Genomic DNA, 12,658 nt, shown 5'->3' on the forward strand with positions numbered 1-12,658 from the left:
TAAACCATAGAATTGTAGGGTTGGAAAGGATGCTAAGGGTCGTCCAGTCAGTGGCGTAGGAAGGAGGGTGCAGTAGGTGCGGGCCACCCCGGGAGTAATCACTGAGGGGGGGTGACAACATGGCAAAAATATGTGTTTTTAAAATATATATTTTTAAATCAGGCTCACGGTACTTTAAAAATAAATAAATAAATAACTCCTGCACCCCCTTTCTACGTCACTGGTAGCTAGGTGAGGCGCTGGGCACCACACCGCAGGGCCTGAGCCACGCATCTCTCCTGAGGGGGAGATGGCGGGTGGACTGCTTGCAAGTTCCGCATTGCTTTTTTGAGCTGCATGGGGCTTGCATCTGCCCACCGCCTCAGCCACCCTACAGCTGAGGGGGAGGCTGCGGAGAGGCTCCACACAGCCCTGCCTTGGCTCGCCCCACTCCAGGCTGGAGTTGGCTTGCTCCGACCCTGGCTACAGGACGCACGCACCACACCGGGCACCCGAGCAGCTACCTATGCCGCTGTGTCCAGAACAACCCCCTGCGATGCAGGAATAACAACTAAAGCATCCCTGACAGCTGGGCATCCAACTTCTGTTTACAAACCTCCAGCGCAGAAGGTTATCTGCCATTTTCCTTCTCCTGTGACTTTGCATTGCACATCCAGGCCGCTCTCCAGCCAGAGGACCCCGTGTTTGTGCTTGGGAGCTGGCTCTATCCCATTAAATACACCCCCCCAAAGCAGCCTTCCTAAACCTGGCCCCCTCCAGGTGTTCTAGGCTTCAACACCCATCATCCCTTGGAACCAGCACAGCTAGATGATGCTGAGCAAGTCGAGTGGGTGTCATAGTCCAAAACAGCTGGAAGGAACCAGCAGGAGGAAAGCAGACGTTTGCTCTTCATTGAGCCGCTTAGAGGACCAGGCCTCTGGCTTTCAGAAGCGGGGAGCCTCCACCCAGCCCTGTGCAAGTCCCTGGGTCAGTGTCTGCAGCAGACTCTTCAAAGGCTGCTGTTATCAGCGATGCCCTTGGTGCAGGCACTTGGGGGCAGGGGGGCCTCTGCAACCAGCTTGAGGTGGGGCACCCCCCACCAGAGGCGGATGGGGGGTGCTGAGCAGCGGAATGAGCTGGTGATGATGGAGGAGGGCAGCTGTGAGGAAGACCCTGGGCCCCCCGCCCTGCAGCAGCCCCCCTGCCTCTGGCGCAAAGGCAAGGTGAAGAGACCGTAGAGGATGGGGTCCAGGCTGGAGTTGAGCAGGCCGAAGCAGAAAAGGATGTGAGCAACGGAATGGGAGACAGCTCCCTCCATGGCAGCTGGCCAGAACCAGTACCAGAGGCCCAGCAAGTAGTAGGGGGTCAAGCAGACCACAAAGGAGCCCACAATGGCTATGCTGAGGCGCAGCATGCGCAGCCGGGCCCGCGGGATGGGGTCACGCGAGCGGCGCAGGAGCAGCTCCTTGGCAGACACTGCAAAGACAAAGAGAGGATAATGTAAGAAGAGCCTGCTGGATCAGGCCAAAGGGGGCCCATCTAGAGCAGCATCCTGCTCTCACAGTGGCCAACCAGATGCCTGTAGGAAACCTGCAGGATTCAAGCTCTAGAGTCCTCTCCCCTCCTGTGGTTTCCAGCAATTGGGGTTCAGAAGCATTGCTGCCTCCAGCTGTGGAGGGAGAGCACAGCCGTCATGGATAGCCCTCTCTTTGAAAGCCATCTAAGTTGGTGGCCATCACTGCCTCCTGTGGGAGGGAGTTCCATAGTTTAACTATGCACTGGGTGAAGAAGGAATTCCTTTTATCCGCCCTGAGTCTTCCAACATTCAGCTTGCCTTTTCTCAGTCCCAAATGCTGCAACCTTTCTTCAATGGGGCGCCCTTGATCATTTTGGTTGCCCTTTTCTAAAGCTATTCCAACTCTGCAATATCCTTTTTGAGGTGAGGCGACCAGAATGGTACACAGTATTTCAAATACAGTCACACCATAGATTTCTATTATGGCATTATGATACAGGCAGATAATGTAGCATCCTCATTTTGCTCCCCCAGCTTCTCTGCATTTCTGGGTGATGTATACTTGAAGGGTGGTCCTTGCCCACAGTGGAAATTGCCACTCTACTGGGGTCTGCATGGGGGTTTCACTCTCTCTCTCTCTCTCTCTCTCTCTCTCACACACACACACACACACACACACACATCAGAAGGGAGTGAGAACAGGAGAAACTTTGCCTGGGAAACTTCTTCCCATATCCATCAAAACACTTTGCCGGATTAGAACAAAAGTCAGCCTTCCAGAAACCTTCTACCAGGGAACATCACAAGCAGGGGCTCAAAAGAGAGAGCTGTGCCCTGTTGCTTGCCCTGGCATCTGGGAATCAGGACCACAAGGCCTCCTCTGAGCATGGAGAAAGGCTCCATTTTTCCTGGTGTGGCTAATAACTTCCAGTTGACCTCTGCAGGTTTTTTCAGATCCTTCAAAAAAATCATTCCTGTGGCAGATAGTTCCATCAGTTAATTCTTAGTATGGGAGTGGGAAACCTCAGGTTCAGGGGTCAAATGCAGCCCTCCAATCCTCTCTACGTGGCCCTCAGCACTCTCCCCAATCTTTGCCACCAACCGGCCTTTCTCCTCCCCTCTCCCCTGCGGAACTCACAGCAGCTGGAGGACCCGATGCGGCGGGAAATCTCAAGCAGGATCCGGGAGTAGCAGGCAACCATGATGAGCAGCAGGAGCAGGAAGAGGCAAAGGAAGCTGAGCATGTTGTAGGCCGTCTCGTGCCAGCGCTGGGTGAAGGCACCCCTCGTTGTGCACTGGGTGAAGTTCTGCAGGGAGCTGATGGTGACCGTGCGGAATAGGAAGAGCTTGAGGGGGGAAACAGCAAACCACCAAAGGTGAGGGGGGAGAGAAAATGGGGCTTTAAGCTCTTGCAACATGCTGCATTCAACCCCCCCATACACCCCACCTTACCCCAACTTTTTAGGAAAGAAGCAGCCATCCCACCCTAGGACAGCTACGCTCCTCTCCTGGTGAAGGAGCCTTTCTTCCTCTGTGGGGCTTGCAGCTTTTGGAAGTTTGGTGCAACTCAAACTCAGCTTGCAGAAGAGGGCTTTGCAAGGAGCTAAGTCAGGTAAGTTTTTAATGGCTGATGTTTTATCGCTTTTTTATTAATAATAATATTTTGTTGGGAGCTGCCCAGAGTGCCTGGGGAAACCCAGCCAGATGGGTGGAGTATAAATATTATTATTATTATTATTATTATTATTATTATTATTATTATTAGGCCTGCAGGATGGGCGTAAATCAATAAAAAAGTAAATCAAAAAAAATATTTAACTAACTTGAGTTTCTTCCCCTGCTAACATGAAGGCTGCCCCCCACTAACAAAATCCTGACTACGCTCATGACCTGCAGATCCCCAGACTAACCCTGTACCTTTATTGCTATACAGTGGTACCTCGAGTTACAGACGCTTCAGGTTACAGACTCTGCTAACCCAGAAATAGTACCTCGGGTTAAGAACTTTGCTTCAGGATGAGAACAGAAATCGTGCTCTGGCGGCACGGGGGCAGAGGGAAGCCCCATTAGCTAAAGTGGTGCTTCAGGTTAAGAACAGTTTCAGGTTAAGAACGGACCTCCGGAACGAATTAAATTCTTAACCCAAGGTACCACTTTACTGACTTCTCCCATTTGGCCATGAAGCTCACTGCCTCTCTCAGCCTAACCTACCTCACAGGGCTGTTGTGGGGATCAAATGCAGAGCAGGAAACAGAACTGTGAGCGCCGCCCTGCGCTCCATGGAGAAAAGAGGTTTGATAGGGATGCGATAAAATGAATAAATCTGAAAGGGCACCAGTTGGCGAGGGGGGGGCAAGTACCTGAGGAATGGAGAGCCCAGCGCTCAATAGCCACGAGGCGTACAGCAGGACCTGACTCCTGCAGCGGGCCTTGGCGATGGTCAGGGGGTGCAGAATGGCATCTTGGCGGTCCAGGCTGATGATGGTGGTGACGAAGGCTGAAGCGTACATGGCTAGGAGTTTGAGGAACATGAGGAGGCGGCACGCCCAGTCGCCCGCCCGCCACTGCAGGGTGACATTCCAGGCAGCATCCATGGGCATCACCACCAGGGCCACTAGCAGGTCAGCAGCCGCCAGGTGCAGGAGAAGCAGGCGGGCCTGGGAACGCTTGGACTGCGGCTTGCCCATGCCAACCCACAGGACTGCCACGTTGCAGGCTGTTGAAATCATGCAGAGCCCCAGAGTGATGGCCACGCGAGCCTTGGCTCCTGCCGAAAAGGTGGGCAGCTTCAGGGTTTCTGCCGTGGTACTGCCGTTGGCCCACATAGCCCCCTCTAAGGGGAACAAGCCGCCACAGGGTGCCACGCTGGAATTCTCCTCCAGGGTCATTGTGGGGACTGTTCACTTCCACCTAGGCAGCCGGGGGAGACACACAAACCGAGTTATAACAGGTTGCAGGCTAATGGGGATCTCACTCCCTCTCCCAGCAGATCCCTTGCTGCCCATCCACACACACCCCTTCTGCCTCACCTGGAGCTGTCTGGGATGTTTCTCTGGAGCAGCTGTATCTGTGCTGTCTCTCTCGGAGCCACTGACTCAACTGGCTCAAGCGTGGCCCCTCCAAGCCTCCACCTCAGGATCTGCCCACCTCTCTACCTCCTTGGCACCTGCCCCAGCTCACCTGGCTGATTCCTCTTCACAGCAACAGACCCAGCCACTCAGCTCCCTTCCTGCTGCTCAGTGCCCTTGGCAGAGGCTTCTGTACTCTCCTCTTAATACCATCCCATGTCACACTGGCTCACTCCCACCCCCAGAGGGAGGGGCATACGCAGCCAAAACAGACCCCAGCTTGGATACCAAGGCTGTTTGGAAGTGCAAAAGAAGGCTGGTTTCTTTTTGCATCTCAGCTAAGAGCTGAAACAGAGACTCAATGGCTGCAGCAGCTGCTAAGGTAGTTCAGACAAGGCATCCTTTTCCTCATCAGAAAGTAGCCCCTGAGAAGCCCTGTCAGCCTGTTCTGTGCTTGCAGGAGTCACCTCCACTTGCCTTGGGATAAAACTTAAGTCATCTGCAGATGCTACCTTTTGAAAGGCCATCTCTTTACTGCTATAAACTGGGGAAGATCGCAGGACAGATAAAAGAAAGTCCTTATTCATATAGCGCAGAGTTGAGCTATGGAACTGCCTCCCACAGGAGGCAGTAAAGGCCACCAACCTAGATGGGTTTGAAAGACAATTAATCTAATTCATTTGTGGCTACTAGCCATCATGGAGGCTAGGCAGCAAAGCTTCTCAATACCAGTTTCTGCAAGCCTCTCAGCGGTCATTCCTCCACTGGTCACTGCTGTAGATACATGACCTAACTGCCTGTCTCCAGGCACTGCTATGATCTGCAAGGGATTCCCACAGAGCAGGGTTGAAGCTGCCAGCCTTCATGTCATGTTTGCAGACATCTTTGTAATGCAGAGATGGTCTGCCAACGGGTGGCGTCCCTGAAGCCAGTGCCCAGTAGAGCAAGGCCCAACAATCAGTCATTAAAAGTGTGCACCAGTGAGGGTCCTGCTGCTGTTTGCTGCCACCAAGGGGAGCACTTTGACGAGTGGTGCTCTTTCGCATCTCAGTAGAAAATGAGGGATGATGCCAGGATTTGAGTAGAGGGACCCAGGCAGACCCAGGGCTCCATCACGGCCAGCATGGTGTAGTAGTTAGAGCCTCGGGCTTGGACCCAGGAGAGATCAGAGTTCAGGGTTCAAATCCCCACTCAGCTGGTACGACAAGGTTAAAGCACATAAAGCATTTAAAAACCATATTGTCAGGAAAGCATTGTTCAATGTCTGGATAAGATATAAAGACCTATTGGAAACGAAAACCCCAAGGTGGTTGTCACCAATGGAAGCAAAGGCTCAGAAAAAGCTCAATATTGAGGCCAATTGGCCGAAATATTGGGAAATTTTGGAACAAGATGGAGACAAATTGAAATTGCAGAGTTTTGAGAAACTAAAAGATAAAGTGCGAGATTGGTTACATTATTATCAAATAAGAGAGGCCTACAATTCGGATAAAAAAATTGGCTTCCAGGTGGAAAAATCAAAATTGGAAACAGAATTGTTAGATCCCAAAACTAAGATACTTTCAAGAATGTATAACTTGCTGTTAAAATGGAATACGCAGGATGAAACGGTTAAATCTGCTATGATTAAATGGGCACAAGATGTTGGACATAACATTATGTTTGCTGACTGGGAACAGTTGTGGACCACCGGTATGAAATTTACGGCATGTAATGCCTTAAGAGAGAATATTATGAAAATGATATATAGGTGGTACATGACACCAGTCAAGCTAGCAAAAATCTACCATGTGTCCGATAATAAATGTTGGAAATGTAAAGAAAATGAAGGTACATTCTTTCACCTTTGGTGGACGTGCCCAAAGATTAAGGCGTTCTGGGAGATGATATATAATGAAATGAAAAAGGTATTTAAATATACCTTCCTGAAGAAACCAGAGGCCTTTCTCCTGGGCATAGTCGGCCAATTGGTGTCAAAGAAGGACAGAACTTTCTTTATGTACGCAACAACAGCAGCAAGAATACTGATTGCATAGTATTGGAAGACACAAGATTTACCCACCCTGGAAGAGTGGCAGATGAAGGTTATGGACTATATGGAATTGGCGGAAATGACTGGCAGAATCCGAGACCTGGGAGAAGAGTTGGTGGAAGAAGATTGGAAGAAATTTAAAGACTACTTGCAGAAATACTGTAAAATCAATGAATGTTAAAACGATGTTGGATTGAAAATAAGTGGTATTAGCAACAAAATTAACAAGAATATGCAAAAATGAATTGATATTGGATGAAAATATAGTGTTATAAAATGTTAAGATACAGAGTTAAGGTAAATGAAAGAGGGTAAGGACTTGCTGACTTGATTATGTAAATGGGAATACAAAAAGGGGAGGTGTGAGGAGGTCAAAGAAATAAGCAAAGGAGTTTAAAGTTATGAAAAACGGATTTGTTTTTACTTTTTTCTTATTTTTTCTGTGTCTTTTGTATGTTGTATTTTTTACTTCTATTTTTTTTCTTTTTTCATGTATTTTTTCTTTTTTCATGTATTTCCTTTTTTATGTGTTTTTGTATTCATGATTTTGTAAAACTTTAATAAATATTTCTTAAAAAAACAAAACAAATCCCCACTCAGCTAGGAGGCTCATTGGATGTGACCCCCAGGCACTGCCTCTCAGCCTAACCCACCTCACAGGGCTGCTGTGGGGATTGAATAGAGAAGGGGTGATGCACAGACACCACCTTCAGTTCCTTGGAGAAAAAGAAGGGATATAAACATAATAATAATAATAATAATAATAATAATAATAATAATAATAATAATAATAATAATAATATAAAATGGAGTAGCCACGGGGCAGAGAATAGAGAACCCATGCTATATACTAATATATTGTTGTTGTTGTTGTTGTTATCCGTCCGACAGGCAGCGGCTCCCTAGGGCTGCGGGCGGGCCAAACGGAAACACGATTGTTAGCTAGGGTCTCTGGAGCCCCCGGGGGCTGCCCACACGCTGTGCTGAGAAGCGGAGCAGCAGGAGAGAAAGGAGGCAGCGGCCCGCAAGCAGGGTTGACTCCGACGGGACGGACGCCGCACTCTGCATCTCAAAGGCTCCGCCGGGACGATTAGCAAGTCCCTGCGCGAGGAAGGTGGGTTCATTAGGGGGCGGGGGAAGAGGCTCAAGCAGCCGCCAGGCAGTCGCCAGCAGGGGCGGGGTGCCGGGGCGAGCAGGACTCGAGAGCTCACGCAAATCCTGACACGCGGCGGCAGCAGGAGCACATGCCGCGCACGTCCAGCCCGCCCCGTCGAGTGTGGCTGCTGCTGCCGGGCCTTTGTTATGTACGGTGAGGCGAGGGGCGCCATCGGGCCGCCCTCCTGTCTCCCTCCGACTGGAGCCTGGCTTCTCTTCCCTCACCGCAGAGCAGAGCCCCCCCCCCCATGCCTCCCACTCCTGCCCAGGATTGTGTTCATACGTGCAGCTTCCCTGGTTCTTGCAAGTGCCAGGAAGCCGAGGGGCTTGGTTTGCTGTCTTGTTTACAGACTATTGTATTGATATTGTACTGTTCTAATCTGCTCCTAGACCTTTGGGGGAAAGCTGGTAATAAATATGCTAAATCTAAAACGGATTTGAGGTTTTTACAGAGGGGAATTAACGGGATTCCTCCTGGCTGAAATTAATAAATTCTGACTGTAAAAACTTTTCCTCTAGGTCTGGGGTGACCCTGGCAGGGGCGCTGGGTTTGGAGGGGCAGAAACAGGCCTTCATTAACCCACATTAACCCCCACCCACAAGGCCCCACCCAACTGTCTTTGCCTTGCGAGCATTACTCCACTTCAACTACTGTATAGGGTGTTTTTTTCATTCACATAATCTATATATTGCTTTTCACTGTCAAATATTCTCTAATCAGTTCGCAGAATTAAGAGTTGGAACCAGTTAAATAAACCTCTAATAAACAAATAGGTTTAAGTGGGATTCTTTATTTACAGTCATTTGTATCACACATGTTCTCTCTGGGTAAAAGCTACAATCAGAGGAGCTACAAAAATAATTAAAACATCAATTAATATAAGAAGTATTGAAACAATATCATTATTAGAGACTCACAACAAATCAGGTGGAAAAAGCAGTAAAAAGAACAGCTCAAATATATGTTTGCAACAGGAGCGGGAAACCTGATTTTAAGAAATTGTATTAAAGCAATTCAGTTTGATTTGTAATAATTTAGAAAATTAATAAAAATAAATGGGGGGAAACAGCTCAAGAAACATCCATAAAATAACGCCTTCAAACACCTTCACCTCCCTCTAAAAAGGAAGCAAAAGAAGAGGGAAGGACCTCTCCAGGGTCCTAGGGTGAACTATAAGGAAGGCCCTGTTAATCTAGATTAGAAAGCAGCACAACTTCTTGGTAGATCTCAGAGTGGAGTGGGGTAGAGACATCAGGTGGAAGGCCAATTAAGGCTTCAGACAGAGTCTTGTCCTAGGAAGGAACTGGCAACCTGAGCAAAGGCTTTAGAATATGCAAAGTAAGTTTGCCACCACCTTATTAGCTATGATTCCTGCATTTCAGAGCGTTGGACTAGATGACCCTTGGCTTCCTTTGAATGCTACAATTCTATGATTGTATGATTCTACCCATCAGTAGCCTAGCTGTGTTCAGTACCAGGTTCCAGATGAAGCTTCCAGACCTTCAAGGGAATCGTGTGGCCCATCACTTTGCAGCCATGTCATTGAGAAATTGCCAAGGAACGGATAACTCTGACCACGTGGGCTTCCATCTTCCAGCAATGCAGCCAGACCAACCCCTAAAAGTGGACTAACATACTCCAGGCCACATCCGTTGCTGCCCACAAGTCCAGAGAGTCATAGGAATTTCGAGGCCACACAGTCCCCCAGATAGCCAGTGAGCTTAGGTGACCCAGCCCATCCTCCACTCAAGATTAAGTCTATATTTATTCACCTCCGTCTAGTTCACCACTGGTCTCACAATACAGAAAAGCTACTACCACTTCTCTTGGAGAACAGAGCAGGGTGCCACCAGCAGATTCATGACACAACACTTCCTGACCCCAGATAGCCTTGCCCACAAGTGTCATGGAGATGTGGACTTGTGACAAAACAGATTTGTGCATTGCAGGGGTTGAACTAGATGACCCCTAGAGTCCCTTCCATCTCTACAATTCTACAAAGGGCAAATGAAAAGCAACAGGGTTACCCCACCGACAGCACCAGCAATCTATAGGGTAACAAAGGAGGCTTCTGTCCGCCAAAGCACCCAAAAAAACAGACAGGAAAAGATCCAGATAGGCTGTTGTGAGACAGAAATGCTGATCTAGGCTCCTTGGGGAAGACATCAATAATTAACCCTAGATGTGTGGGGGGACAGGACTTGTTAGGGTCAGTGGGAAAGGAAAGCTATTCTGCACTTGCTCAGAGGCTCTGTCCCGACATCTCATCCCTGTGTATTGTTCTGACTTGGAGCTTGATTGAGTCATTGATTCACTGCATCTATATCTCCAAGGAGCTCCAGGTGACATACATGGTTCTCCCCCTCTCCATTTAATCCCCACAACAGCCCTGTGAGGTAGGTTAGGCTGAGAGGCAGTGACTGGCCCAGGGTCACTCAGTGAGCTTCATGGCTGAGTAGGGATTTGAACCCTGGCCTCTCGGGTCCCAGTCCAGCGCACTAACCACTATACCACACTGGAAGCAACGTCCTCTTCTGCCCTACCCACAAAGCCAGCCCACAAAGAGCCAAGCTGGCAAAGGACAGAACACATCAGAACACAAGAAGAGATGTCCTGCCTCCATGGAGGCAGAAGATAGCTATTGTGGCTAGTAGCCACTGACAGCATTCTTAATCTTAAAACAGCACTGAGTCTTAATTTTTTTTAACCCTTTCCACATTGGTGGCAATCACTGCCTCTTGTGGGAGCCATGCCAGTGACTCTTCCTTTTGTCTATCACAGCAGGGATTAGGGCAAAGTTTGTTCACAAATGCCACAACCTTGCCAGCTGCTCTTAGACTTCCAAAGCAACATGGAGTGAGGGAAGGCAGGGGCAGCTGGCAGAAGAGCTTAATTGGCACCTTGCTTCCTAGAAGGTCCTTGCCTCTAGGGAAGAAAGAGTCTTTCAGTTTGGGAGGGGTCTTTCTGCTCCAGAGCGCTTCTTGCCATGGCAATGTCCCCACTGGGCTCCTGAGCTTCCAGATGCCAGTCAGGCCAGTTGGCACAGGGCAGGCAAGGGGGTGTGAAGGTCAGCCTTGAGATGCCGGCGGAAGGAAGCCCTCCAGGAAAGCCACCAGCTCATCGGGGAGAATCTGGAAAGAGAGGCAAGAGAGAGAGAGCAATGTAGGGGGTCAGCATCAGTCAAGGGCAAGTGGTCAGGGAGGGGGCAGAAGGAGCGCTCTGTTCTTGGCTGTCCCCTGCTTTGCCTTATGCTCAGCTGCCGAACAGGAAACTGAACATCTGAATTAGACCCACTGGTCCATCTAGCTCAGTATTGCCTGCACTGACTGGCAGCAGCTCTCCAGGGTTTCAGGCAAGGGTTTCTCTCCCAGCCCTATCTGGAAATCCCATCGGGACTGAACTTGGGACCTTTTGCATGCGTAGCTCTGAGCTGCGACGGTCCTTCCCGCTTTAAGGCTTCCCTTGAACCTGCCCAGGGGAGCAGAGAATAGCCGGAGTCGGAAGGGCCGTTTGCAGCTGGAGGAGGTCCAGAGCTGCATGCAAAAGGCCACATGCTCAAGGCGCTGCCAGTCCGCGCTGGACGGAGCTTGCTGCCCAGGTGTGGCTCGAGGGACATACCTGCGAGGAAAGATCCAGCTCCGCGAGCTCCGCAGTCCAGGGCGACTCTGTTCGCCCGCCTCCGTCGGTGGAGGACTCGGCAGGGGCCCCGGATCCGGAGCAGGACGGAGAACCCAGCAGCCAGGGGGCCGACGGCGAGGCAGGGGAGCGGCAGCAGCAAGAGGCGTCGATGGGGTCCTGCTGGAGGCCGCGAGACCAAGCTAGGGGATCGGGCGCCGTCGGGGGGCGTCGGGCGGCGCGGACCAGCGCCTCCTCGCTGAGGCCCAGCTGCTCGGATAGGTGCGCGATGTAGCGGCTGGCCAGGCGGAGCGTCTCGATCTTGGTCAGGCTCTGCCCGGCAGGCGCCACCGAGGCCGGCAGGTAGAGGCGCAGCGTGTGCAGGGCCTGGGCCAGGCGCCGCATGCGGTGCTTTTCGCGCTGGCTCGCGCTCTGGCGCTGCCCCAAGCCTAGCCGGGCCCGACGGCCGCTGCAGTTGCTGCCGGCGCCGCCGGCGCCGCCTTTTCTGGCCCCGAGGCCCGCGCTGCTCCAGGGGCAGGGCGAGGGCGATAAGCCGCAGGAGTCCGGAGAAGAGGCCGGGGAGGCGCTGCTGGAGCAGTCGGGCCATTCCCACGTCGGGTGCTGGGGCTGAGGATGAGGCTGGGCGGCCCAGAAGGAGGGCAGCTGCAGAGCTGGGTTCCCGAGTGGGGCAGTGGGATAGCCGTGGGCCATGGCTGCAGCCGAGCTGGCTCTGGGAAGACGCCGTGGCGGCCGCCGGCCTTTATGCCGGCCCGAAGGTGTGAACTGGCACCTCCGCGAAGCCCAGCGGCGCATCAAAGCCGGGCCCTGTGAACGGGGGGGGGGAGTACCACCCCGGCCGAGGAGGGGTCCTCTTTGGGGACGTTGGCGACGCCCCTTCCCTTCTCTAAGAGACCCTAATCCACCCGCAACAAGTTTCAGGAGAAAAGCGATGATTTTTTTCACGCAGTGCCTAATTAAAACTGTGGAACTACCTCCCGCAGGAGGCCCTCGTGACCACCAACTTTCGTGGCTTTAAAAGAATAATAGAATCATAGAATTGCAGAGTTGGAAGGGACCCCAAGGGTCATCTAGTCCAACCCTCAATGCGGGTATTTCAGCTAAAGCGTCCGTGACAGATGACCATCCAACCTCTGCTTATAAACCTCCAAGGAAGGAGAATCCACAACCTCCTGAGGGAGTCCGTTCCACTGTTGAACAACTCTTACCAACAGAAAGTTATTCCTGAAGTTTCTTTGGAATCTCCTTTCTTGTGACTTGAATCCATTGGTTTG

The 12,658-nt window shown here is 51.2% G+C and overlaps 2 protein-coding genes across 2 annotated transcripts; both read right to left on the reverse strand.

Moving 5' to 3' along the window:
• Positions 1 to 988: 988 nt before the first annotated feature.
• LOC128401941 (gonadotropin-releasing hormone II receptor-like) lies at positions 989 to 4,383 on the reverse strand. Its single transcript, XM_053365594.1, has 3 exons — positions 3,856 to 4,383; positions 2,634 to 2,841; positions 989 to 1,455 (listed from the first exon to the last, which is right to left on the reverse strand). Exons 1-3 carry the CDS (start codon positions 4,381 to 4,383, stop codon positions 989 to 991), a joined length of 1,203 nt encoding a protein of 400 aa, XP_053221569.1.
• A 6,064-nt stretch (positions 4,384 to 10,447) lies between these two features.
• Positions 10,448 to 12,095, reverse strand: LOC128401408 (mesoderm posterior protein 1-like). The gene is made up of 2 exons (XM_053364410.1): positions 11,370 to 12,095; positions 10,448 to 10,882 (listed from the first exon to the last, which is right to left on the reverse strand). Exons 1-2 carry the CDS (start codon positions 12,075 to 12,077, stop codon positions 10,820 to 10,822), a joined length of 771 nt encoding a protein of 256 aa, XP_053220385.1. The 5' UTR covers positions 12,078 to 12,095; the 3' UTR covers positions 10,448 to 10,819.
• Between the last annotated feature and the right edge of the window lie 563 nt (positions 12,096 to 12,658).

Source organism: Podarcis raffonei, chromosome 14 (assembly GCF_027172205.1).
Source record: "Podarcis raffonei isolate rPodRaf1 chromosome 14, rPodRaf1.pri, whole genome shotgun sequence".
Lineage (NCBI taxonomy): Eukaryota > Metazoa > Chordata > Lepidosauria > Squamata > Lacertidae > Podarcis > Podarcis raffonei.